The following is a 25,953-nucleotide window of genomic DNA, read 5'->3' as shown; positions in this document are numbered from 1 at the left end:
TCATCTGTGAAAAAAAAATAAAAGAAGAAAGCTGGGGGCAGTGGCTCACACCTGTAATACCGGCACTTTGGGAGGTCGAGGTTGGAAGATCACTTGAGTCCAGGAGTTCAAGACCAGCCTGGTCAACATTGTGAAACTCTGTCTCTATTAAAAATACTAAATGTTATCCAGGTGTGGTGGTCATGCACCTGTAATCCCAGCTATTTGGGAGGCTGAGGCACAAGAATCACTTGAAACCCGGGAGGCAGAGGTTGCAGGGAGGTTGAGGTTGCAGTGAGCCAAGACTGCACCATTGCTCTCCAGCCAGCCTGAGCGGACTCTGTCTCAAAAAAAGAAGAAAATATATTACCATTCAAGTGAAGATAAAATGTGTGTTATTTGTGGAATATTAAAGTTGGCATATACATCACAGAGGTTGTCTTCAGTCTCCCTTATTTTATAAATGTGGAAAGAAAGACCTAGAGAAGTTAACTAATGTCCATTGTTGTGTAAGTAATGTCCATTGTTGTATAAGTATTAGAGATAATACTTTAACCCAGGTGTTTGCAAATTTTTTCTATAGAGGGCCACATAGTAAATATTTTAGGCTTAGTGGTCCAAGAGGCAAAATAGCATATTATCTAGGTGCATATATTAAAAGAAAAACCAAATTTCCACAAATTTTGTATTGATGAAGAGAGAAAATTTTATTTTTTGGTACCTTTTCATTTTGGTAATACACGTCTGCAGATGAGAAGAATGGAATTCTTTTTTGGGGAGGATAACAATTTGATTAATTGAGGTTCAAAGTAAATGTTGCTTAGCCTCAAAATCAGTTGCAAATGTTCATCTGTTATTATCTGTATGAAGTTTCATGTAATCTTTGAAAATGTTATTTTTCAGACCGGGTGCAGTGGCTCATGCCTGTAATCCCAGCACTTTGGGAGGCCGAGGCGGGTGGATCACGAGGTCAGGAGTTCAAGACCAACCTGGCCAATATGGTGAAACCCTGTCTCTACTAAAAATACAAAACTTTGCCAGGTGTGGTGGCGCATGCCTGTAGTCCTAGCTGCTCGGGAGGCTGAGGCAGGAGAATGGCTTGAACACGGGAGGTTGAGGTTTCAGTGAGCTAAGATGGCGCCACTGCACTCCGGCCTGGGCAACAGGGCGAGACTCCATCTCAAAAAAAAAAAAAAAAAAAATGCATTTTTGATTTAATGGTATTTTCAATTTTGATGGATTAATTGAGATAGTACCCCACTGTATGTTGATAAGGATCTATATTTGTGTGATTCCAGGTTACTGGAAAATTATTTCAGTAACCTGTATGTGTACATTGGTTAGCAATGTATTTTTCACTGAGTCACAGTTAGAAAAGTTAAAGAAATATTTATATAGCATACATGATATCAAGTAAGAAATGTCTGGAATCCATGCAGACTGGCTCTCTTCCATGTACAACTTCTTCAGATTTGTTATTTCCATTGGATAAGCTTCAGGTTTCTTTTATGTATTGATGTTCTCCAGTGCTATTTTTAGCTTGGCTCTCTCTTCTCATTCAGCTTCTGTGGTTCTTTACCTTTTCTTGGGTCATACACCCCTTGGAAAATTTGATAAAATTTATTGGCCCTTTGTCAAAAATTGCTTGTTGTATTTTATACAAACTTCTGTTTGTAATTTTAGGAGTTTCACAGGACATCTGCTTGCAAGCTTATTTGTAGATTCCAGATCAGAGCTCTACCTGTCTATGTGCTACACCTGAATAATCGGACTTACTTACTTTCTTTTTTTTTTTGAGATTGAATTTCACTCTTGTTGTCCAGTCTGGAGTGCAATGGCGTCGTCTCGGCTCACGGCAACCTCTACCTCCTGGGTCAAGCGATTCTCCTGCCTCAGCCTCCTGAGTAGCTGGGATTACAGTCATGCACCACCATGCCCGGCCAATTCTGTATTTTTTTTTTTTTTTTCAGTAGAGACAGTTTCTCCATGTTGGTCAGATTGGTCTCAAACTCCTGACCTCAGGTGATCTGGCTGCCTTGGCCTCCCAAAGTGCTGGGGTTACAGGTGTGAGCCACCTCGCCCAGCCCAACTGCATCCACTTTTATAGTTTGCAATACATTGATTTTCTTCAGTATGATTCTCTGTCCTGAGCACTAGACGCTGATACTCATTTACTTCCTTGTCTTGCATATGTGAATATTCTGTTGCACTACTCCACTTATGAAACTCTGTAGTTCCTGGAATGTATTTTTCTGTTTTTAAATCCTTGACGCCTTGGTTATGAGGCCTTGCTGCTTCCTTGTTGAAGACATTCTCCCTCCTTAGCTTCTGTAATACTACTGTCATGTATTTATCTCTTATTTCTGTGACTACTCTTCTCTTCCTTTTTCCTAGATTCTTTTTTCACCAGTTGTCCTGCAAATGTCTATCCTGACCATAACTGTCTGAAATATTTTACTCTACATTTTTTTTTTTTTTTTTTTTTTTTTTTTTTTTGAGACGGAGTTTCGCTCTTGTTACCCAGGCTGGAGTGCAATGGCGCGATCTCGGCTCACCGCAACCTCCGCCTCCTGGGTTCAGGCAATTCTCCTGCCTCAGCCTCCTGAGTAGCTGGGATTACAGGCACGCGCCACCATGCCCAGCTAATTTTTTGTATTTTTAGTAGAGACGGGGTTTCACCGTGTTGACCAGGATGGTCTCGATCTCTTGACGTCGTGATCCACCCGCCTCGGCCTCCCAAAGTGCTGGGATTACAGGCGTGAGCCACCGCGCCCGGCGGCTACTCTACATTTTTGAGCAAACTTTTTCAAATTCTTGGCTTTAGTTACTTCCACATCTTTGTGTTTAGCTAAAGTTCACCTTTTTTTTTTTTTTTTTAAATCTATCTACAATGTTTACTGAACGTTACCACTTAGATCGATGGTTTCTATATGTGTAGGGGATTACATACTCCCTTAAGAATGTGATTAAGGTATATCTCTCTCCCCAGAAAAGTACACAGCATACTAAATTTTGGATACTGTTCTAGGGTGTTCCTGGACCACTTTCAGCCCTTCCATGGATTCCTTGTGGGATTCTAATTAAGCAGATATTGTTTAAGATGTTTCTGAGCTGCCTTTAATTCATTTTGTCCAAAATTGACAGTATAATCATTGCATCTAACCAATTTTATTCTTATTCCTCTCCCTAATGCCTCTAAATGTAATTATTTGCCTCTTAATTATTTACTAAAAAATTTATTCTGCAAATATATGAATGCTTCATATCTGGCACCAGACCTGAATATGCAGTGATGCACAAAATAGACATGGTTATTCAGTTATTTCAAAGCTTACTCTATAGCAAAGCGATTAAAAATGTGAGGTTTGGAGCCAGAGTATCTAGGTTCAAATTTTGACTCCTTACTGTTTGTGACCTTGAACAAATTATTTAACCTTTCTCTTAACCTTTAATGCAGGCGTCCCCAAACTATGGCCCGTGGGCCGCATGCGGCCCCCTGAGGCCATTTATCTGGCCCCCCGCCGCACTTCAGGAAGGGGCACTTCTTTCATTGGTGGTCAATGAGAGGAGCACAGTATGTGGCGGCCCTCCAACGGTCTGAGGGACAGTGAACTGGCCCCTTGTGTAAAAAGTTTGGGGACGCCTGCTTTAACGTAACCTTTCAGTTTCATCATCAGCCTGCTTCACTGGTTATTAGGATTAGATGAGTATGGCAAATGCTGTATATATGTTAGCTTTTATTCATGGAGGAGACATGGAATAATCATAAGTAAATAATTATACATTTTGATAAGTGCCATGAAGAGATAGAACAGGGTGCTTTGAGAGAGAATTTAAATTAAGTAGTGGGGATAGCATTGCTAAGGAAGGGACTGACATTTAGACAAACTGGTAGAATGAATAGGTGTTACCCAGGTGAAGGTTTTTAGGGACTGGAAGCAAAGCATTTCAGGCAAATAAAAAGGCAGTGCAAGAGCCCTTCTGGGAGAAAGTGTTTGGAGCATTTGATAATAGAAGGTCATTGTGCCTGGAGTATGATATGTTATGGGGAGAATGATTTGATCGCAGAGATCTGTATCCATGCTAAAGAGATTAGATTTTATTCTAAATGAAATGGAAAGCTAATGGAAGGTTAAAAATGGCAGAAATGGCATGAACTCATTTATGTTTAGAAAGGGTCCCTTGATACTGTGTGAAGAATAGGTTAGAGGAGAGCCAGAATGAGAGAGCCTAGAGAGAGAAAGAAAAGAAAAGTCTGTTGCAGTAGTCTGAGTAAGAGCTGCTGGTGGTTTGGACTAGGTTGGTGCATGGAGGTGGAATGAAGTGTGTGGGTTCAAAATGTTTTAAATTGAGTGCTTCTGCGTGCCATGTACCATTGATAGGATCTGAGGGTACAGTGTAGAGGTTAAAAAGGACATACAGGCCAGGCGCGGTGGCTCACACCTGTAATCCCAGCACTTGGGAAGCTGAAGTGGTTGGATCACAAGGACAGGAGTTGTAGACCAGCCTGGCCAAGATGGTGAAACCCCGTCTTCACTAAAAATACAAAAATTAGCCGGGCATGGTGGCAGGAGCCTGTAATCCCAGCTGCTTGAGAGGCTGAGGCAGGAGAATCACTTGAACCCAGGTGGCAAAGGTTGCAGTGAACTGAGATCAACCACTGTAATCCAGCCTGGGTGACAGAGTGAGACTCCATCTCAAAAAAAAAACATATAGTCAGTCTATAGTTTATAGGGATGGGATGAGCCGGAAAGAGAAGACAATTATACAAATAAATATAAAAAATAAACCTGTGGTAAGTTCTAGGAAGAACAGTAAGTGGTGTTTTTACAGAGTATCATGGTCAGGAAGGTCAGTGATGTAGAATGAACAGGAAGATTTGATAACTGATTTGATGTAGAAGGAAGGGAGAGGAGGAGATATAGATGGATATGGAGAAAAATTTTACTGGGTTCTAGTCTTGTCATCTTCTATACTATCTTGTTTGTTTGTTTGTTTATTTATCGAGATGGAGTCTCGCTCTGTTGCCCAGGCAGAGAGCAATGGCGCGATCTCAGCTCACTGCAACCTCTGCCTCCGGGTTCAAGTGAGTCTCCTGCCTCAGCCTCCTGAGTAGTTAGGATTACAGGCACCTGCCGCCTCACCCAGCTAATTTTTGTATTTTTAGTAGAGACAGGGTTTTATCATGTTGGCCAGGCTGGTCTTGAACTCCTGACCTCAGGTGATCTGCCTGCCTCAGCCTCCCAAAGTGCTGGGATTACAGGAGTGAGCCACTGCACCCAGCCTTACACACCACCTTAACTAGTAACCAAAAGTAATTCTTTACTTCCTATGGGAATTATTCTATTCTATGATCCCTCAGTGTTACTTAGTTGCTTTTTGTTTGTGCTTCCATTATACCCCAGGCAAAGAGTCAGTAGCTTTCTTTATTCTTTGCTGTCATCATTGAGTATTGGTTATCTGATAATAGTTGTCTGATCATTGATTGTAAGCTTTTGAGGGCAGGAATCAGTCTCTGTGTTCCAGGATATGTACATGGTAAATGCTCAGTAAATGTTTGACTTGAGAAATATTAACTCTGCTCTTTTTTGTCATGTGCATTTGCATAAGCTGCCCCTTCTTCTTAGAACGCGCTTCCTTCTACTTGTCTGCTTTGTCAACTTCTAGATATTCTTTAGCACTAAGCCTTACTTGATAACTCTGACAGTTCCTGCTACCACTGTGCTTCTATAGTTCTTTTTTTTTTTTTTTTTTTTGAGACGGAGTTTCACTCTTGTTAACCCAGGCTGGAGTGCAATGGCACGATCTCGGCTCACCGCAACCTCCGCCTCCTGGGTTCAGGCAATTCTCCTGCCTCAGCCTCCTGAGTAGCTGAGATTACAGGCACGCACCACCATGCCCAGCTAATTTTTTGTATTTTTAGTAGAGACGGGGTTTCACCATGTTGACCAGGCTGGTCTCGATCTCTTGACCTCGTGATCCACCCGCCTCGGCCTCCCAAAGTGCTGGGATTACAGGCTTGAGCCACCGCGCCCGGCCCTATAGTTCTTAATTTTAATTGTTTTTTGAGACTAGAGTCTCACTCCGTCACCCAGCTGGAGTGCAGTGGTGTGATCTTGGCTCACTGCAACCTCTGCCTCCCTGGTTCAAGCAATTCATGTGCCTCAGCCTCCCGAGTAGATGGAATTACAGGTGTGCCCCACCATGCCTGTCCAATTTTTGTATTTTTAGTAGAGACAGCGTTTCACTGTGTTGGCCAGGCTGGTCTCAAACTCCTGATCTCAAGTGATCTGCCCATTGGAGCCTCCGAAAGTGCTGAGATTACAGGTGTGAGCCACTGTACCTGGCCCTATAATTTTTCTTTTTTTTTTTTTTTTGAGACGGAGTTTCGCTCTTGTTACCCAGGCTGGAGTGCAATGGCGCGATCTCGGCTCACTGCAACCTCCGCCTCCTGGGTTCAGGCAATTCTCCTGCCTCAGCCTCCTGAGTAGCTGGGATTACAGGCACGCGCCACCATGCCCAGCTAATTTTTTGTATTTTAGTAGAGACGGGGTTTCACCATGTTGACCTGGATGGTCTCGATCTCTTGACCTCGTGATGCACCCGCCTCGGCCTCCCGAAGTGCTGGGATTACAGGCTTGAGCCACCGCGCCCGGCGGCCCTATAATTTTTCTTTTGCATACCTCTTACAAATATTTGATAGTGCAGAGTAGGGATCTAAATGTTCGAAAGAGTAAATGTACATCATGAGCATCATGGACTTGGAGATTGGATGAATATTTTTTTTTCTTCTTTTATTCTGATACTAACTCCAGGTAGGATGAATATTTTTTAACTGTCCAAGCCCATTTCCAAGTAACCTAGGTTATTTTCATGTGGACTTAGTCCATTTTCTGCTGCTGTAACAGGACACCACAGAGTACGCAGTTTATAAACAATAGAAGTTTATTTGGTTCACAGTTCTGGAGGCTGGGGCTTTATACCCTTTGTAGGTTTTGTATGTTCCTTTAGTATTCCCAGAGGCTTCTTCCCACACTACCAACTACAGTTTTGCAGTATGATCATTCTGTCTTTTCAATCAGAGCTTGAGCTTTTTGAGGGGAATTGTTTTTATTTATTCATGCTCTCCAGTTTTAGGGCTTAGCACATAGTTTGATGCTTAATAAATATTTAACTTATTGTAGCCTTATTTACTTATGCTAATAAGGATAGATAACCCCAAGAATGTAGAGTGGAAGTAATCATGAGATGAAAAATATTGCCTCTGTGTAATCTCTACAGTTTGTAATCTGTATACATTATAATTTGTACTGCATTCAAGGTGCTTGAATAATCTTCATGTTCTCTATTTCCATATAGCCTTTTCCTTTTTTAAAAACTGGTGTAGCTGGGCGCAGTGGCTCACACCTGTAATCCCAGCACTTTGGGAGGCTGAGGCGGGTCGATCCCCTGAGGGCAGGATCACCTGACCAAGATGGTGAAATCCCTTCTCTACTAAATATACAAAAAAATTAGCTGGGCATGGTGCTGGCACCCGTAATCCCAGCTACTCAGGAGGCTGAGGCAGAACTGCTTGAACCTGGGAGGTAGAGGTTGCAGTGAGCCAAGATTGTGCCATTGTGCTCCAGCCTGGGTGACAGAGTGAGACTTCATCTCAAAAAAAACAAAAAACAAAAGAACCCACCAAAAAAAACAAAAAACAAAAAAAACCCCCAGGTGTTCCCCTGCCCTCCATCACAGCTAACAATTTTAGTAAAGGTCAAGATTATAAAATATTTTTACAGTGTTTATTTTGAAGGAATATGTAAAATCTGACATAGCAAGATCCCGTCTCTACATCAAACAAAACCAATTAGGCGTGGTGATATGGCCTGTAATTCCAGCTACTCAGGAGGCTGAGAAAGGAACATTACATGAGTACAGGAGGTTGAAGTTGCATTGAGTCATGATCACACCACTGTATTCTAGCCTGGGTGACAGAGTGAGACCCTATCTCTTAGAAAAAAAAATTCCATTTGATTTACTTTTCAAATAAAACAAGTTTCCCTCACCTTTTCCTCTCATATATGTGATATGCCTGAAGCCTAGTTTAAGTGTAACTTAACCTGCCTCTTCCTTTGCCACCATGTGCTCCACAGTTTTTCCTAGGTATGTGGAGTGAGTAGGTGATTCACTCTGTCTGACCTTGGTTTTACTACACTGTTCTGTACTGTTACCAAAGTTGCAGGATCTTGCTCCAGAGTAAAGGCTTTCCTGTTTTCCCCCACCCCGATTCCCAAAGTAGTTTTCTAATCTTGTGGCTGTCGTTTGGTCTTGACTGAGATGTCTCTTGGCCAACATCCTCTTCTTCTGTGTTGTTACTGATGAGAAGCTGACTCTTGACTTCTTGGCCAAGTGACTTATACCCAATCCCAGTCCTGTTGTATATTGTTTTTTTTCCTATGAACACCAAATCTTAGCTATCTAGGGAGGCTCCTGTATGGCCGATCAGTCATTTCTAAATACCTGTTCTCTTAGGCTGGGTGCAGTGTCTCACGCCTGTAATCCCAGCACTTTGGGAGGCTGAGGTGGGCAGATCACGAGGTCAGGAGTTCGAGACTAGCTTGGCCAACATAGTGAAACCCTGTCTCTGCAGGCAAACAAGCAAGCTAGCAAGCAAATAAATAAATAAATAAATAAATAGATAAATAAATAAATAAATACCTGTCTGCAGAGGTTTTCAGTGATATATCACAGCAAAAGGACCAATGTAGTGAATTTTTTGTCTATCTAAATGTATTAAAAATAAGACGATTATGAGATGTTCTTTCTAGTTGTTTTTAATCTTAAAGTGATCTTTTTTTTTAAAAAAAAAGAAATCATGATAGTAATAGATGATGGATTTTTTTTTTTTTTTTTTTTTTGAGATGGAGTTTCACTATTGTTACCCAGGCTGGAGTGCAGTGGCACAATCTCAGCTCACTGTAACCTCCACCTTCTGGGTTCAAGTGATTCTTCTGCTTTAGCCTCTTGAGTAGCTGGGATTACAGGCATGTGGCACCATGCCCAGTTGATTTTGTATTTTTAGTAGAGACGGGCTGTCTCCATGTTGATCAGGCTGGTCTCGAACTCCATACCTCAGGTGATCCACCCGCCCTTGGCCTCCCAAAGGGATTATAGGCATGAGCCACTGTGCCCAGCCAGTGATGGATGTTTTGTAAGATAAATTTTGTTCACCTTATGATGGTCCTCTAAATACTTTTTTGGGATATTTTGCTGGTCTGTGATGTCCAATAGTTGGGAAATTCCTATGATGACCACCATAGCTTTTTTCTGTGAGGCAGTATTGCCCTTCATGTAAAGTAAGGATGGCTGCTTTCATATGCACTTACAAAAAATTTTCCAGGCCGGGCGCGGTGGCTCAAGCCTGTAATCCCAGCACTTTGGGAGGCCGAGGCGGGTGGATCATGAGGTCAAGAGATCAAGACCATCCTGGTCAACATGGTGAAACCCCGTCTCTACTAAAAATACAAAAAAATCAGCTGGGCATGGTGGCGCGTGCCTGTAATCCCAGCTATTCAGGAGGCTGAGGCAGGAGAATTGCCTGAACCCAGGAGGCGGAGGTTGTGGTGAGCCGAGATCGTGCCATTGCACTCCAGCCTGGGTAACAAGAGCAACACTCCGTCTCAAAAAAAAAAAAAAAAAAAAAAAAAAAATTTTCCAGTATATTTTTTTCTTGTAAGTGTCTTGGTTTTTGCCTAATTCCAGCTTTGCAGTTTACTTGATCTATCCCCTCTTCTTTGGCTAATAACTCTAGTTTCTGTTTTTATACGCTTCTCACGTATTTTAAATCTCTGTGCAGCCCTTGGCTTAGTTAGGTAAACTTGTTCTTCCTAAAGCTTTCCTAGATAAGATAATTCTTCTAAGCGATTAATATTATGTTTAAAACTTTTACTATGTTTCTTTTAGACCTATTATTTTTTGATTCATAATCCTTCTGAATCTGTCTTTCCGAACTTCAGTTGTTTTATTGTTTTCTGACATTTTTCCTTTGTTATTTTTTTTTGAGATAGGGTCTCACTCTGTCACCCAGTGTGCAGTGGTGCCATCATAACTCACTGTGGGCTCAAACTCCTGGCTCAAACTATCTTCCTACCTCAGTCTCTTGAGCTGGGACTGCAGGTGTGTACCACCATGCCCAGCTAATTAAAAAAAATTTTTTTTTTTTAATAAAGATGGGAAGTTGTTATGTTGCTCAGGCTGGTCAAACTCCTGAGCACAATAGTCCTCATGCTTCAGCCTCCCAAAGTGCTGGGATTACAGGCATGAGCCACTGTGCCCTCTTTTTAAATAAAAATGGAGTCTCACTATGTTACCCAGGCTGGTCTCAAACTCTTGGGCTCAAATGATCCTCCCATCTTGTCCTGCCAAAGTACTGGGATTACAGGTGTGAGCCACTGTGTCTGACTGACATTTTCCCTTTAGAATTTAGTAAAACAAATTCACTGTTACTAAAGTGTCCTTTCTTTAATTTATTTGCTGTTTTTTTCTTGTAGATGAATATGTAACAGATGGTAGTCTCCATTACAACTTGTTGCTTCCATTACCAGATGGTATTATAACATTTTTTTCCAATTTGTTCTAAGAATCTGCTGTTTTTATTGATTTTCTAGGTAATACAGTTGTCCCTCAGTATCTGTGGGGGATTGGTTCCAAGATCCCCGCCCCCAAGGATACCCGGATTCTCAGATGCTCAAGTCTCTTCTATAAAATGGCATAGTATTTGCATATAACCTATGTTCATCCTCCCATATACTTTATTTTTTAGTTTACTTTTTTTTTTTTTTGAGACAGAATCTTGCTCTTTCACCCAGGCTGGAGTACAGTGGTAGGATGTCAGTTCACTGCAACCTCCGCCTCCTGGATTCAAACGATTCTCATGCCTCAGCCTCCTGAGTAGCTGGGAATACAGGCATGTGCCACCATCCCCAGCTAATCTTTGTATTTTTAGTGGAGATGTCTGTGTTGGCCAGGCTGATGTTGAACTCTTGACCTCAAGTGATCTGCCCACCTTGACCTCCCAAAGTGTTGGGATTACAGGCATGAGCCACTGCACCTGGATGAAGGACTTTTGTAAAAACAAAAGCAAGCATCTTTTGAAACTTGGTCTGTATGTAGCCTTTATTTGATGAATGTTCTTTATCATATAGATATTTTAAATGAGGCCCTACATAGTCCAAGAGTTTATTTATGGTAGTGGTTTCATCTGAAGAGTGAGGTCTTTTTTTTTAGTCAGTTGAGAGAGGATGTTTTAGAAATCAGAACTGAAAGAATTGGATCTGAATAGATTGGATTAGGAGGTTTGTCTTGGTGGAGTCTGTTAATTAAGTTGTGCCAATTTTTGGGGTTCTGCTGTAGACATCTGAAAAGCGCATGAGGTGCCAATCTTTGCTCTATCCTCAGCATATAGAAGGCACTCAGTTTTTTTTTTTTTTTTTTTTTTTTTTTTTTTTTTTTTTTTTTTTAGATGGAGTTTCGCTCTTGTTACCCAGGCTGGAGTGCAATGGCGCGATCTCGGCTCACTGCAACCTCCGCCTCCTGGGTTCAGGCAATTCTCCTGCCTCAGCCTCCTGAGTAGCTGGGATTACAGGCACACGCCACCATGCCCAGCTAATTTTTTTGTATTTTTAGTAGAGACGGGGTTTCACCATGTCGACCAGGATGGTCTCGATCTCATGACCTCGTGATCCACCCGCCTCAGCCTCCCAAAGTGCTGGGATTACAGGCTTGAGCCACCGAGCCCGGCCGGCACTCAGATATTTGCTGATGAGGGAAAGTGTGTATGTAAATGTGCCTGTGTGTTTATAGGACAACCTGGGATCAAAACTGTGTACTTTCTAGGCCAGATTGTTAAATTGCATGCATTCTCTATAGTTTTTTTTTTTTTTCTTTTCCCTTAATATTCAGAAAAATCCCCTTGAAAGTTCAGCTTAGGAAAATCAAGGCAAAGACTTTTGTGTTAGGCTGGACCAATAAGTTGAGCTATGATAACTGAAAAAGGTGGAACTTGGGAGCATCACTTTAGCAGTTAGCTTGGCATTTTTAAACCTTGGGTTATACATGGATGCCTTTTAAAGGAGGAAATTTCTTACATTATCCAAAGTATACAATTAAGAACTTCAGTATGAGACTACTGCATTAAAAGTTGAATATAACCATTTAAGTGGTTACTTGAAGCAAATAAAAAAGAAAAATGAAAAACAAGTGGTTGCTTGGTACCTGCATGATGGTCAACCCAAACTGGATCCCTGAAATCCATGTGGTGGTATTTTTAGAATATCATATAAAAACAACACAAGGTCTCATAGGACCCTTAGATTTTTGACATCTCCTGACCTTTCTAGGTTAGGCAGACTCCACTTTGAAAAACTATGGATAGTTTTTTTTCTCCCACTGGGATATTTAGTACTGAATCTTGAAAGTTCAGCTTTTTTTTTTTTTTCTTTTTAAAGAATATAATAATATGTTTGTCTGGTGTAGGGAAGGAGTACCAAAAGAGAATCTCCATTCCCCATCTTCCCCATGAGTTGTCCTAGCAGATCCCCTAATTAGAGATCATTTGGGTTCACTTGGTTAACTTGTCTCTTTGGGGATGCATGGTTGTTAACCATTCCTTCACACCTTAGAATCAGATGTTTTAATGCCTTTTTTTTTTTTTTTTTTTTTTTGAGACAAGAGTCTCGCTCAGTCGCCAGGCTGGAGTGCAGTGGCGCGATCTCGGCTCACTGCAACCTCTGCCTCCCAGGTTCAAGCAGTACTGCCTCAGCCTCCCGAGTAGCTGGGACTACAGGTGCATGCCACCATGCCCAGCTAATTTTTGTATTTTTAGTAGAGATGGGGTTTCACCATGTTGGGCAGGATAGTCTTGATCTCTTGACCTCGTGATCCGCCAGCCTTGGCCTCCCAAAGTGCTGGGATTATAGGCGTGAGCCATCGTGCCCGGCTGGAATTTTTTTTGAGACGGAGTCTCCCTCTATTGCCCAGGCTGGTGTGCAGTCATACAATCTCGGCTCACTGCAACCTCTGTCTCCTGGGTTCAAGCAATTCTCCTGCCTCAGCCTCCCGAGTAGCTGGGACTACAGGCATGTGCCACCACACCAAGCTAGTGTTCTTTGTATTTTTAGTAGAGATGGGGATTCAGCATGTTGGCCAGGCTGGTCTTGAACTCCTTACTTCGTGACCTACCCCGGCTTCCCAAAGTGCTGGGATTACAGGCGTGAGCCACCGTGCCCAGCCGTTTTAACGCAAAATCAACATAAATTTTTATTTCTTTTTTTTTTTTTTTGAGACGGAGTTTCGCTCTTGTTACCCAGGCTGGAGTGCAATGGCGCGATCTCGGCTCACGACAACCTCCGCCTCCTGGGTTCAGGCAATTCTCCTGCCTCAGCCTCCTGAGTAGCTGGGATTACAGGCACGCGCCACCATGCCCAGCTAATTTTTTGTATTTTAGTAGAGACGGGGTTTCACCATGTTGACCTGGATGGTCTCGATCTCTTGACCTCGTGATCCACCCGCCTCGGCCTCCCAAAGTGCTGGGATTACAGGCGTGAGCCACCGCGCCCGGCGAATAAATTTTTATTTCTTAACCAGAAAATGGAAGTTTTTTTTTTTTTAATGAGGAAACCTTAGATCCTTGAGCAGAGGGCATTCTTGGTAAAGTGGGAGATTTTTACAGGGCAGCTTGTAGGAATGGTTCTTAGGGTCAGGGAAGAGGAGGAAGGTGTTAAATTGTTACATTTCAATTTTGCTTAGGATCTTGAATGCTCCTGCTGACGGTGCCTGAGTTGGGGGGTTCAGAATGCCTTCAGAAGTCTGTAAAGCAGCCTATACGTTTTCTAGTTCAGACTATTCCAGCAGTTTCTGTCCATGTTGTCTGTCTCCTTAGGAAGAGCAAAGTGTAGAGAAATAAGGTCCTAAGTAAGAAGTAGGTCAGATCAGTGTTGGATAAGCCTTTTCCTGTTGATTCCTTCCTCTTAGTCTCCTCATTCTCCTCCATAGTGTTTTGTATTAAGTCACTTAGCTTATCATGTCGTAGGTTCTCAGTGCTTGCTAATTCTTGTAAGACAGTGAAAGAAAGCAGTTTTGGATCATGAACCACACATTCTGCTCTCCTACTCTTTTTTTTTTTTTTTTTTTTTTTTGCCTCTTTTATCTCTTTAAACTACTCTTCCTTTTTACTGGTGTGTCAGCAGCACAGAAGAAAGAACAGCTGGTATGGAGTAGAGAATGAGAAAGATAACTAATTTTTGAAGGTTAGGAGAAATACTGTCCATTGGTTTAGTTCAGCCACTGCCTGAAGCATAATAGATATTCAGTAATATTTTCTTTGCACCTCATAGCTTAAATGTCTTCAAGAAACAAAAATTGAATGCACAGGATCAAGGCACTAAAGCTCAGATAACACACTGCTGCAAGTTTCTTGTTTCCCTGTTTTATCAAGATGTCTTTCATCTTTCTATCAGGCAATTTAGTGGCAATTCTTCGTTTTCCAACTGTGCACTGAGTCTTTCGGTCTCCTCCCCATTTTTCCTAGTCGTCTTCGGATGTGGATGTTGTAAACTCGACCATCCGTCTCTCAAGGTCGTTGCTTCAAGGTTTCCCAACGCTCTGCGGCTGTCCAAGCCCCGGCACTCTGGGGAGGAAGACCTCGAATTCATTTGACGGGCTTGTGGAGGCTGGGGGTCTGCGGAGCCCCGTGTGGGTGGGGCTGGGCGCGGCCGGGGCGGGGCCGACGAGGAGCCCTAGGGAAAGGGTGAAAGGCACAGTTGAGACAGGCCTGGCGGGCAGTGGTTTCACAGTTTCCACGAAGGCTTCGTGTGCAAGCCTGAGGAATCTAGGTGCCTCCCTCCTGCCTCGCCTCTCTTGATTCTAGAAGCTTCAGTAGGCTTTTCTGGGTTCCTGGGACCCGGAAAAGCAGCGGCTTCCACACTGGGGGCGGGTCCCAAGGGTCTTGCTGCAGCTCTGGGGCCGTTTGGACTCCTGGTGTTGGGGGAGGGGCCAGGGAGGTGCTGCTCGCGTCTCTTTTTGCGCCTGCGCGGCGGGCTCCGCGCGGGTAGGAGCGCGTGCGCGGTGACGTGGACGTCCGGTGCGCGCGCGCAGGCTCTTCAGCTGGAGCGGACACACGGTGTGCGAACCGAACAGAATAACCCGCCCCCAGAGGGATGTGAAGGACTCCTGGTGAGGCCGGCCACGCCCCGCACGGTAACTCTCGGGCCTGGGTGGAGGGCATCGCTTAGTAATGGCCCGATTGGAGTTTTTTGAGAGTTTGAAGCTCTTGTGTATTTGAACGGCGTGAGAAACGTTCCGCTGAGAGAGCTTCGCACGCCCTCGCCAGGCCGGGCCTTGCGCGGGGCCGCCTTTGGCGCGCGCCTATGGTCCCCTGAGCTAAGCTGCGCATGTCACCTCGCGCGCGTCCCCGGCCTCACTTCCGCGTCGCTCAGCTACCCAAGTGGGAACATCGACGCCAGAGAGAGCGGCCACGAGGCGGGAGGGGTGAGAAGCGCCCATGACTCGGCCCTGCCTTCGCGTGCGTGGGGTGCCGCTCCGCGTGGTACGTCTGCGTGACGACTTCTAGCCCGGCGCCGGGCTCTAGGTCAAGAGCCGTGCTTACCTGCTTTGCAGTTTAGAGCCTAGGTCTCGTGCTTCTAGAACTGCAAGGGAAACGGTGCTGGCGTCGCTTTTCTGAGGAACTGGGCGCAGCGTTTTGACACCTGTGTAAACGTGTCTTCTAACAAGTAATTTCCGGCCAAATTGTTTGAGGCAGGACGGCAAGTTTAATAAAAGAGGGCGAGGAAGTGAGCTGTAGGAGTGGGGACTTGGTAAACAAAGGACCAGTGTTGTGTAAGTGTATAAATGAGGGAGGGGAAAACAGGTGGGGAGGGCAGGTGTTACTTTTTTTTTCCCTCTGTGGGGCAGCCTTTGCCTAGTTCTGATTTTGGGGTTTCCCGTTTCTGTTAAATGGTCAAGTAGGTCTCTGCTCTCAGGGCTAGGTATCTTGAGACATTAACAGCCCCCCCTCCCCCCGGCTCTTCACGAAGCACCAGTAGCCAAAGTTGAGGACTGTGTGTGTCAGAAGAATAAGGAGAAACTAGGGATCATTTCAGACTGGGTGGAGAGTGCAAAGTGGTAACGTCTTGCTGTGCTGATTTTTGCCTTGCCTTTAGAACCCTGGGAATGCCTTCTTCCTCTGGCTAGGGTGGAAGCAGGAACGGGTAAATGAGGTCTGAAAGGAGGTTACTGATGGCAGACCAACATTGGAAACCAAAGTGCGCTCTTTTAGTGGGAAGATAACTTTCCCAAGGTTTGCCTCGCCGGAGCAAACACGTGGATCATGAGAAATCTCGAGCCCACCCGCACGCGGGTTGTTGTAGAGCTTGCCAGGCTTATGCGGCTAAGTCCCCTGTTAACTGCTTGCTCTGTTCATTCTTTTTGGGCACGACGCCGCGACTAGGCTGCAGGGAAAGTGCCTGGGGGCGGCGTGACGGCTGCTGGGAAGGGGGTTGGCCGGGGTGGGTCTGGTGGCTGATTGCGTAGTCTCCAAGGTAACAGAATGCGGCCGGGTCCCGCAGCGCGATCTTCGGGTTCCGGCCGGCTGCACGTGATCTTTGGGGACTCCTCTTCCCCGGAAGAGCTTTCCTTGCGGCATTTTTTCACGTGGTTCTTGGCTGCTGTCCTTTGCAGTTGAAATACAGCGATTGTGGGTCATTAATAGTCGACGGCGACTGCTCCTCTCGGGGAAGGCAGTGAGAGTCTTTTACTGTTTCTGCGTATTGTAACCGGGCTAGTGTTTCTTCCGCCTACGGTTATGTTTTCTAGCGTTTGCGTGGGTTAAGTGGGTTGGGTCCACTTAGCAGAATACACAGGCCGAGGACTTGAGGAAATTTCAGTGCCCTGGGTATCTTACCATACTTACTTCAAGTTTGACTACTGCCCGCTTCTGCCTTAAAAGTTCTTTAAATTCTGCTTATCCAGCGGCTAGGGACCTGTCAGCTTGCTGTCCCTGAGTTGTAGTTAAGGGTCCATTTCTAGGAATAGAAAAGAATCCTGAGGCCAGCAGTAACAAATGGTATCTGGGAAGGGAAGGGGTCAGTACTCTCTTAGGCAGGTGCAGTTCTGTGCCTTGAAACCTAAAAGCGTTTCAGATAATATTTTGACATTTGACCTGTAAGGTTGTGACGATAAATGCCCAGGATATTGTCTGTTCCAAAGTGAGTGCTTCTTAATAAATGGCAAGTACCATTTAGTAAGTTAGTAAAAAATAAGCAAGTGATGTTTAAGAGCTATTAAGAAAGTATTAATAGTTGGCTATTTTATTGTCTTTGCTTATTTATTGTCATTTTCTGATCATATCCACATTTTATTTTTTTATTTTTATTTTATTTTTCACATTTTATTTTTTAAGATACTTTAAATTTCTTGACCCAGTGTTTGTTGGTAAATACTGAAATCTGAGTGAACTTATTCTCTTGAAATTTGAGTTTCACAAATATAATTTTTTTTTTTTTTTTGAGACAGAGTCTCGCTCTGTTGCCAGGCACCAGGCTGGGGTGCAGTGGCACGATCTCGGCTCACTGCAACCTCTGCCTCCCAGGTTCAAGTAATTCTCCTGCCTCAGCCTCCCGAGTAGCTGGAACTGCAGATGCGCGCCACCATGCCCTGCTAATTTTTGTATTTTAGTAGAGACGAGGTTTCACTATGTCGGCCAGGATGGTCTCGATCTCTTGACCTCGTGATTCGCCCGCCTCGGCCTCCCAAAGTGCTGGGATTACAGACGTGAGCCACTGTGCCTGGCCCACAAATAACAATTTAACTTAACTGTATTTTTGTAGTGAAGGATTATTTTAAGGAACATACTGACATATTGGTGTCTGCCATACAGTAACGTATTTATTGTATGAAAGGTTGTAGATGTTTATAGCAACTTGGAAAACGTTCAGAATGTGTTGCTTAGCAGTTGAGTATTTGTGTATGTAAAGTAATGGTATGGTCTTGGAATTTTGATTTTGTGTAACTAACTTTGGGGATTGAGCACAGTACATAAATCACTGAATTAGGAAACTACCTAGTAAAACCAGTGTATTTTATGAGTTGTATTAGGGTCATTGCTTTAGTAGTTAAACATTTCCCAAAAGGTCACTAGTGAAAAGATAATTAAAATAGGGAGTTTGAAATTGTAACAATTTATGGAACTTGTCACATTACTTACCTAAAAATGTTTTCTGTGATAGCTTTTGTGTGTGTATGTCTTCTGGTGTGACATTTCAGAGTGTTACTGAATTTTCTCCTCCACAATTTATTTTGTTGGCTTATTTTAACTATTTTATCTAGATAAAAAAAATTTGATGTTGAAAAGCTGAACTGAAATTTTTTGAATGTTTATATATATATATATGTACTAAAATTGTGGTTTTCATTAAAGCTTTTAGTTTTCCAGAGTATTTTAGGATGTTGCTAGATTTATTTCTTCATGAATACCCTACCCCTTTTTTTCTTTACTTTTTTTTGGGGGTGCGGAATGGAGGCTCACTCTTTATCCAAGGCTAGAGTGCAGTGGTACTATCTCTGCTCACTGCAACCTCTGCCTCCCGGGTTCAAGCGATTCTTGTATCTTAGCCTCCCTAGTAGCTGGGCCTACAGGTGCATAACACCACGCCCTGCTCATTTTTTGTATTTTTAGTAGGGAGGAGTTTTGTCATGTTGGCCAGGCAGGTTTTGAACTCCTGACTTAAGGTGATCCGCTTGCCTCAGCCTCTCAAAGTGCTGGGGTGATTATGGGTGTGAGCCACTCCCCTGGCCTAGCCTACCCCTTTCTAAAGTCCATTTGAGTTTTACAGTTGGCTTACGATTGTCTTAGACCTTAGAGTGCTCTTGGTTTGTCTGAAACATGCTGAATATCCTTAATTGACTGCCCTTTGATTAGAAAATTGAAATGTTTTATACTATTTATCTTAGAAAAAGAGAGGGAAATTCACCTGTAGCTCCAAAACATAGGCATATGCTTATAGGGAAATGGAATTTGTGTTCAGATTGATGTAGAATAAGAATTTCATTCCTTATTCTTAAACCAGTAGCTGTTATGGCTCAAGATAGATATGGTTTTAGCCATAAATTAAGTCTTTAATTCAGTGCATTTTCATTAACTAATGGATTAATTTGATTACTGGAGTTAAAAACTGGCCTTATACAAATCATAAGTTAGAAAGTTTGTTTTCCTGTCTTCAGACACATTTTTACATTTTTAAATTAGATGCCTGTGCACAAAGGTTAATCTGACTTCCCTGCACTTGCGTAGGCAAAAAGAAAAACTCAAAATATGTGTATATAAAGTTAGGGTAAAATTTACTTCAAGTGCAGTCTAATTTTTCACTAAATTGAGTTTTTGTCAGTTGCATCTTTACTATTTCATAGATTAATCTTTAAAAGATGGTAATTTTTAAAGCATTGGTTAAAACTTCTCTGTCTTGGTTTTACCGGTGATGATCTGAAAGCCAAAATTTTACTACGATAGAAAGATAATGCTTAAGAAATTCTGCACCTTTTCATGTAATTTATAGGTTCGGGATAACTAAAATTTTTTCGTGTACTTCTTTGCTGCATTAGTCATATTAAATGCACCTAAGGATGTTGTGCTCACATGAACACATACAAAGGATGTTTTGCATACTTATTAAAAAAAATAGTTTGTGATTTGTAACAGAAACCTTGAAGTTTATGAATAAATACAAGCTAGGAGTTTGCGTTGTTTGAATTATACCACATTGTAGAGGTATTATTTTTTGCCAGCTCTTTAAGTTTTAATATTTTACTTTATTTGTGACTTCTGAGCCTGTTTAGTTTTTTTTTGTCAATCTCTTGATAGGTATGGCCTAAGTGTGTTAGTTTTAGAAAACCAGTCAACTTCATAGGTACAAATCAACTTCATATGTAAAAGCTTGAGGCAGCTTTTGAAAAGAATCACTGTAAATTTTATCTGTCTTTTAAAAATAAACTCCACATTAGAGGAGAGATTTTGTTGTTGCTCACCTTCCCTGATATTAGTTCATTAATGTTAGGAAGTCGATTTCTGTTTTTAGTTCTAGTTATAATGGGAAACACTAGTCAATGTTTTTGAAGTCTTGATTTAAAAAATATCTATAGACTAACAGATATTTTAAGCTTTGGAGCTGTATGACCAATCTTGTAAAGAAGAGGTAAAATTCAGATTAGGTGCTTTTCGCTGCACATCATTAGCTGTGATGAAAGATAAAATACTTTATAATGAAGAGGACTAATAAGTGGCTGAATTTGATTAAGATTATTGACCCACTTACACGGGAATGGTGATGTAGCATCTTCCTTTTTGTATAAAAACTAGAAGCTATAGCTTCCCCCCCCCCACCTCCCCCGATGATGTTTTGCTCTTGTTCCCCGGGCTGGAGTGCAGTGCAGCGATCTTGGCTTACTGCAACCACTGCCTCCTGGGTTCAGGGGATTCTCCTGCCTCAGCCTCCCAAGTAGCTGGGATTACAGGCATGTGCCACCACACCCAGCTAATTTTTGTATTATTAACAGAGACGGAATTTCACCATGTTGGCCAGGATGGTCTCCATCTCCTGACCTTGTGATCCACCCGCTTCGGCCTCCCAAAATACTGGGATTACAGGCGTGAGCTACTGTGCCCGGCCATAGCTATAGCTTTAATTTAGCATATCAGTTCAGTTGATTTTAGCAATCAGATCACTCTGTCCCCCTCTGTTCCCCTCTGTCCCCATCTCTCCCTCTCTCTTCCCCTCTCTCCCCCTCTCCCCCCTCTCATCTCTCTCCCTCTCTCCCCACCCTCTCTCTCCCTTTCTGTCTCTCTCTCTTCCTTTCTCTCTTCCTTCTCTTCTCCTCTCTTTTCCTCTCCCCTCTTCCCTTTTCCCCTCCTGACAGTGTCTCACTCTGCCATCTAGACTGGAGTGCAGTGGCACCTCCCTCTCCTCTCTCCTCTCTCCTCTTTATCCTCTTTATCCTCTCTCCTCTCTCCTGACAGGATCTCACTCTGTCATCTAGACTGGAGTGCAGTGGCACCATCACAACTCACTGCAGCTTTGTCCTCCCTACCCCCAGGCTCAGGTGATCCTCTTACCTCAGCCGCTCAAGTAACTTACTCCGGGTACACACCATTGTAGAGGTTGAGTCTCACTTTGTTTTCCAGGTTGGTCTCAAACTCCTGGGCTCAAGCGATCCTCCTGTCTCAGCCTCCCAAAGTGCTGGGATTATAGACATGAGCCACCATGACTGGCCTCAGATTTCTTTATTATTAAACTTTTTATTGAGATATAATTCATATAACATATAATTCATCATTTTAAAGTATACACCAAAAAGAAATCCCACACCCATTAGTAGTTAGTGTGTTACTCCTCCCCCTGAAACCACTAATCTGCTCTCTGTTTCTCTAGATTTGCCTGTGTTGGGCATCTCATATAAATGGAATCGTACAATATATGTGAACTTTTTCTTTATAACTGTTAATAATTAATTTAATTTTAACTTTTTTTTTTTTTTTTTTTTGAGACGGAGTTTCGTTCTTGTTACCCAGGCTGGAGTGCAATGGCGCGATCTCGGCTCACCGCAACCTCTGCCTCCTGGATTCAGGCAATTCTCCTGCCTCAGCCTCCTGAGTAGCTGGGATTACAGCCACACACCACCATGCCCAGCTAATTTTTTGTATTTTTAGTAGAGATGGGGTTTCACCATGTTGAGCAGGATGGTCTCAATCTCTTGACCTCATGATCCACCCGCCTCAGCCTCCCAAAGTGCTGGGATTACAGGCTTGAGCCACCGCCCCCGGCCTTTTAACTTTTTTTTAAAAAAGATATGGTGTCTTACTCTGTCACCTAGGCTGGAGTGCAATGATGTGATTATGGCTTACTGCAACCTGAACTTCCAGGGCTGCTCAAGGTGTCCTCCTGCCTCAGCCTCCTAGCCACCATACCTGCCTTTTTTTTTTTTTTTTTTTTTAAGAGACCGACTCTGACTATGTTGACCAGGCTGGTCTTGAACTCCTTACCTCAAGCGTTTCTCTCACCTTGGCCTCCTAAAGTGCTGAAAGTATAGGCGTGAGCCACTGCACCTGCCCCCACCTGACCCGTTTTTTAGTTTTTGAAAGTTGTATGTTCACAAAGCACAAAATTTAGAAAGTATAAAAGGGTATCTTTTCCAAGTTACCAAGTTTTCCTTGGATGTGACCAATACTACCATTTTCTTTTCTGTCCTTCCAGAGATAGTCCGTGTCAAGCAAATAAATACATGTTCTTTTTCATTCTTTGGCTTTTTATACTACCGTTTATCAGGTACTATGTTCACTGCTTGGATGATGGGATTATTAGATGCCTAAACCTTATATATTACGCAGTATACTCACAAACAAACCTGCACGTGTACTCCTTGCCTGAAGTTTAAGAAGTACAATAAAAAACTTAAAAGAAGTATGGCACAATTTACAACTCTACTGAACATTTTACACTTAATATATCTTGTAGATATTTGTCGCATGCATTCATTAAGCTTATACATTCTTTTTTATTACTGTTACCATTCCACTCTGTGGATGTGCTGTCATTTGCTTTACCATTTTAAGGACTTCCCCTCTCTAGTCTTTTGCTGTTGTAAATGGGAATGCAGGGAATAATCTTGTAGGTACCATTTATAACAGGTGTGTGTATTTAAAATAAAGTCCTATAGTGGGTTTTATAAGTGAATTAAAAAAAAAATCAAAGTCTAGAAAAACTTCTTTGTCATAGGTTGACATTTGGATTTGTGCTTTTGATGTTTTCAGATTGCCCTCTGTCATAGAGATTCTGTTATTTTTATACTCTGTAACTGGTTAGGGGAGAATGCTGGTTGATGTATACCCTTTCCAACACTACCAGGCTTTGATTTTTGCCAGTCTGATAAGTTATAAAAACAGTATCTCAAGATGATTTTAATTTTCTATCCTCTTATTCTCAAACTATGTGTATATTCATAGGCATTTGTGTTTATCGTTTTTCTGTTAGGTATTTGGTCTTACTGATTTGTAGGAACCCTTTAAAAATTATTATCACTGTTATTTATTTTAATTTTAATTTTTTGAGACAGAGTCTCACTATTTCACCCAGGCTGAAGGGCAGTGGTGCCGTCTCAGCTCACTGCCAGCTCCACCTTCTGAGTTCAAGAGATTCTCCTGCCTCAGCCTCCTGAGTAGGTGGGATTATAGGTGCATGTCACCATGCCCAGGTAGTTTTTGTGTTTTTAGTAGAGATGGGAGTTTTACCATCTTGGCCAGGGTGGTCTTGAACTGACCTCAAGTGATTCGACCTCCTTGGCCTCCTAAAGTGCTTGGATTCCAGGTGTGAACCACTGCTTCTGGCCACTATTATTTTTTAATAGAGACGGGCTCTCACTATGTTGGGCAGGCTGGTCTGGGACTCCTGACAATAAGGAGTCCTCCTGCCTTTGCCTCCTAAAGTGCTGGGATTGTAGGTGTGAGCCACCATGTCCAGCCTTCTTTGTATATTAGGGAAATGAGTTCTTTATAAGTTGCAGATACCTTTTCCTGGTTGTTTGCTTTTTGATTTTGCTTAAATGATTTTACTAGATTAAAGAATTTATAGAATATTTAATTTTTTAATTTTATTTTTTATTTCTTTGAAACAGTCTTTCCTTGTTGCCCAGGCTAGAGTGCAGTGGCATGATCTTGGCTCACTGCAACTTCTGCCTCCTGGTTTCAAGTGATTGTCATGCTTCAGTCTCCTGAGTGACTGTGATTACAAGTATGTACCACCACACCTGGCTAATTTAAAAAAAATTTTTAGTAAAGATGGGGTTTCGCCATGTTGGGCAGGCTGGTCTTGAACTCCTAGCCTTAAGTGATCCACCCGCCTTGGCCTCTTAAAGTGCTGAGATTGCAGGTGTGAGCCACAGCACCAGACCTTATATAATGTTAAATTTATCAACTTTTTTTTTGGCCTTGCTGGTTTTAGATTTTTGTGTCTTATCAAAAAGCTTTTCTCAGGATTTAGGAATAAAAAAATTAAATATTAGATTCATCTGGATTTTTTTTCATTGTAAGGTCCACTGAGTTCCAGTGATTTGTCATGGCTTCTTTAAATGTGTGTACTAAGAAGTTAAGATGGCTTTTTACTTATTTATGAAACCATGTCTATCTCCTGAACCATGTGAAGAACTAATTCTGTACAATTAGCTCTTTGGAAAGGAAATGGAAATTTACTTATTTAATTTGCTCATCCCAGGAGAACTTGGTATATGAAGGAATCTTTTGGCAAATTAATTCATAAAGTGTTAGGATACTTAAAAAATTCATAACCTTCAAATTTATCTTTTTGATTTTGTATACTTTTATTTTTTTATAATGAATATACACTTTTGTTTCTTTGTGTGAGATTATAGTATTTATAGTGAATTGTTAGAGGATTAGGATATGGGCATCTTAACTAATTAAATTTAAATGAGCTTTAAAAAAATAATTAGATATTCCAGAATAAATATTCTTAATGTGATTGAAAGGCTTAGAAGCAAAGTCTTGGAAGAATTTAGGACTATTTCGGGAATGACGTAATCATTCTTGTATTTTTGTTCAAGAAATAAATATTCACTTGATTAAAGGGTGTTTTTTGTTTCTGGTTCTTTTTTTGCTTGTTTCTTAGGATGGGAAGGCCATTGTGACTATGTGGTGATTACAGTTGTCTTACTACTGAGTTTCCTACTGAAATCATGGAGGAGAAACAGCAGATTATATTGGCTAATCAAGATGGTGGAACAGTGGCAGGAGCAGCACCTACCTTCTTTGTCATCCTAAAGCAGCCAGGAAATGGCAAAACTGATCAAGGAATTTTGGTTACTAATCAGGATGCCTGTGCTTTGGCTAGTAGTGTGTCATCACCAGTAAAATCTAAAGGGAAGATTTGCCTTCCAGCTGATTGTACTGTGGGTGGAATCACTGTTACCCTCGATAACAATAGTATGTGGAATGAGTTCTATCATCGAAGCACAGAAATGATTCTGACCAAGCAAGGAAGACGCATGTTTCCTTACTGTCGTTATTGGATAACAGGTTTAGATTCAAATTTGAAGTATATTCTTGTCATGGATATATCTCCTGTGGATAACCATCGTTATAAGTGGAATGGTCGTTGGTGGGAACCCAGTGGGAAGGCTGAGCCTCATGTTTTGGGGAGGGTTTTTATTCATCCAGAATCTCCTTCCACAGGTCATTATTGGATGCATCAACCAGTATCTTTCTATAAACTCAAACTTACCAACAATACACTGGACCAAGAAGGGCATATCATCTTGCACTCTATGCATCGTTACCTGCCGAGGCTTCATTTGGTGCCTGCAGAAAAGGCTGTGGAGGTGATACAATTAAATGGCCCTGGTGTCCACACTTTTACCTTTCCACAGACTGAATTCTTTGCAGTAACAGCTTATCAGAACATTCAGATTACTCAGCTGAAAATAGATTACAATCCATTTGCCAAAGGCTTTCGTGATGATGGGCTGAATAGTAAGCCCCAGAGAGATGGAAAACAAAAGAACAGCTCTGACCAAGAAGGGAATAATATTTCCAGTTCTTCTGGTCATCGGGTCCGTCTTACAGAAGGTCAGGGGTCAGAGATACAACCAGGTGATTTGGATCCTTTGTCAAGGGGTCATGAAACATCAGGCAAGGGTTTGGAGAAGACTTCCCTTAATATAAAACGAGACTTTCTTGGTTTCATGGATACTGATTCAGCACTTAGTGAAGTTCCTCAATTGAAGCAAGAGATTTCTGAATGGTAAGTAATAGTTTTTGTGTTCTTAGAAATAAAAGGAAGATTGAGATGAGCCGGGTGTTGGATTTAACATGTTGGTTCTGTGGAATGTTACAGATGTTGATAAATGTAAGCCACTTTAAAATATATTTCAACT

General features: G+C 42.2%; 1 protein-coding gene across 23 annotated transcripts in view; it reads left to right on the top strand.

The window, feature by feature from the left end:
- MGA (MAX dimerization protein MGA) overlaps positions 1–25,953 on the top strand; it is a 172,920-nt gene that overhangs the window by 41,893 nt on the left and 105,074 nt on the right. For 7 of the 23 annotated variants that reach the window (XM_074394048.1, XM_074394047.1, XM_074394049.1 and 4 more), the window contains exons 1-2: positions 15,100–15,219; positions 24,690–25,820. The exons of 1 other annotated variant lie outside the window; for it this stretch is intronic. In XM_074394048.1, the coding sequence (XP_074250149.1) occupies positions 24,757–25,820 (1,064 nt within the window). In that variant the 5' untranslated portion in view covers positions 15,100–15,219; positions 24,690–24,756. Of the gene's footprint in view, positions 1–15,097; positions 15,220–15,248; positions 15,569–22,698; positions 23,796–24,689; positions 25,821–25,953 lie in introns of those variants that run through there. 15 more of the 23 variants (XM_074394050.1, XM_074394060.1, XM_074394059.1 and 12 more) reach the window with 7 other exon arrangements.

This window comes from Saimiri boliviensis, chromosome 2 (assembly GCF_048565385.1).
Source record: "Saimiri boliviensis isolate mSaiBol1 chromosome 2, mSaiBol1.pri, whole genome shotgun sequence".
NCBI classification, from domain to species: domain Eukaryota; kingdom Metazoa; phylum Chordata; class Mammalia; order Primates; family Cebidae; genus Saimiri; species Saimiri boliviensis.
Note: the sequence above shows the minus strand (reverse complement) of the source record. Positions and strands in the feature narration are given on the sequence as shown.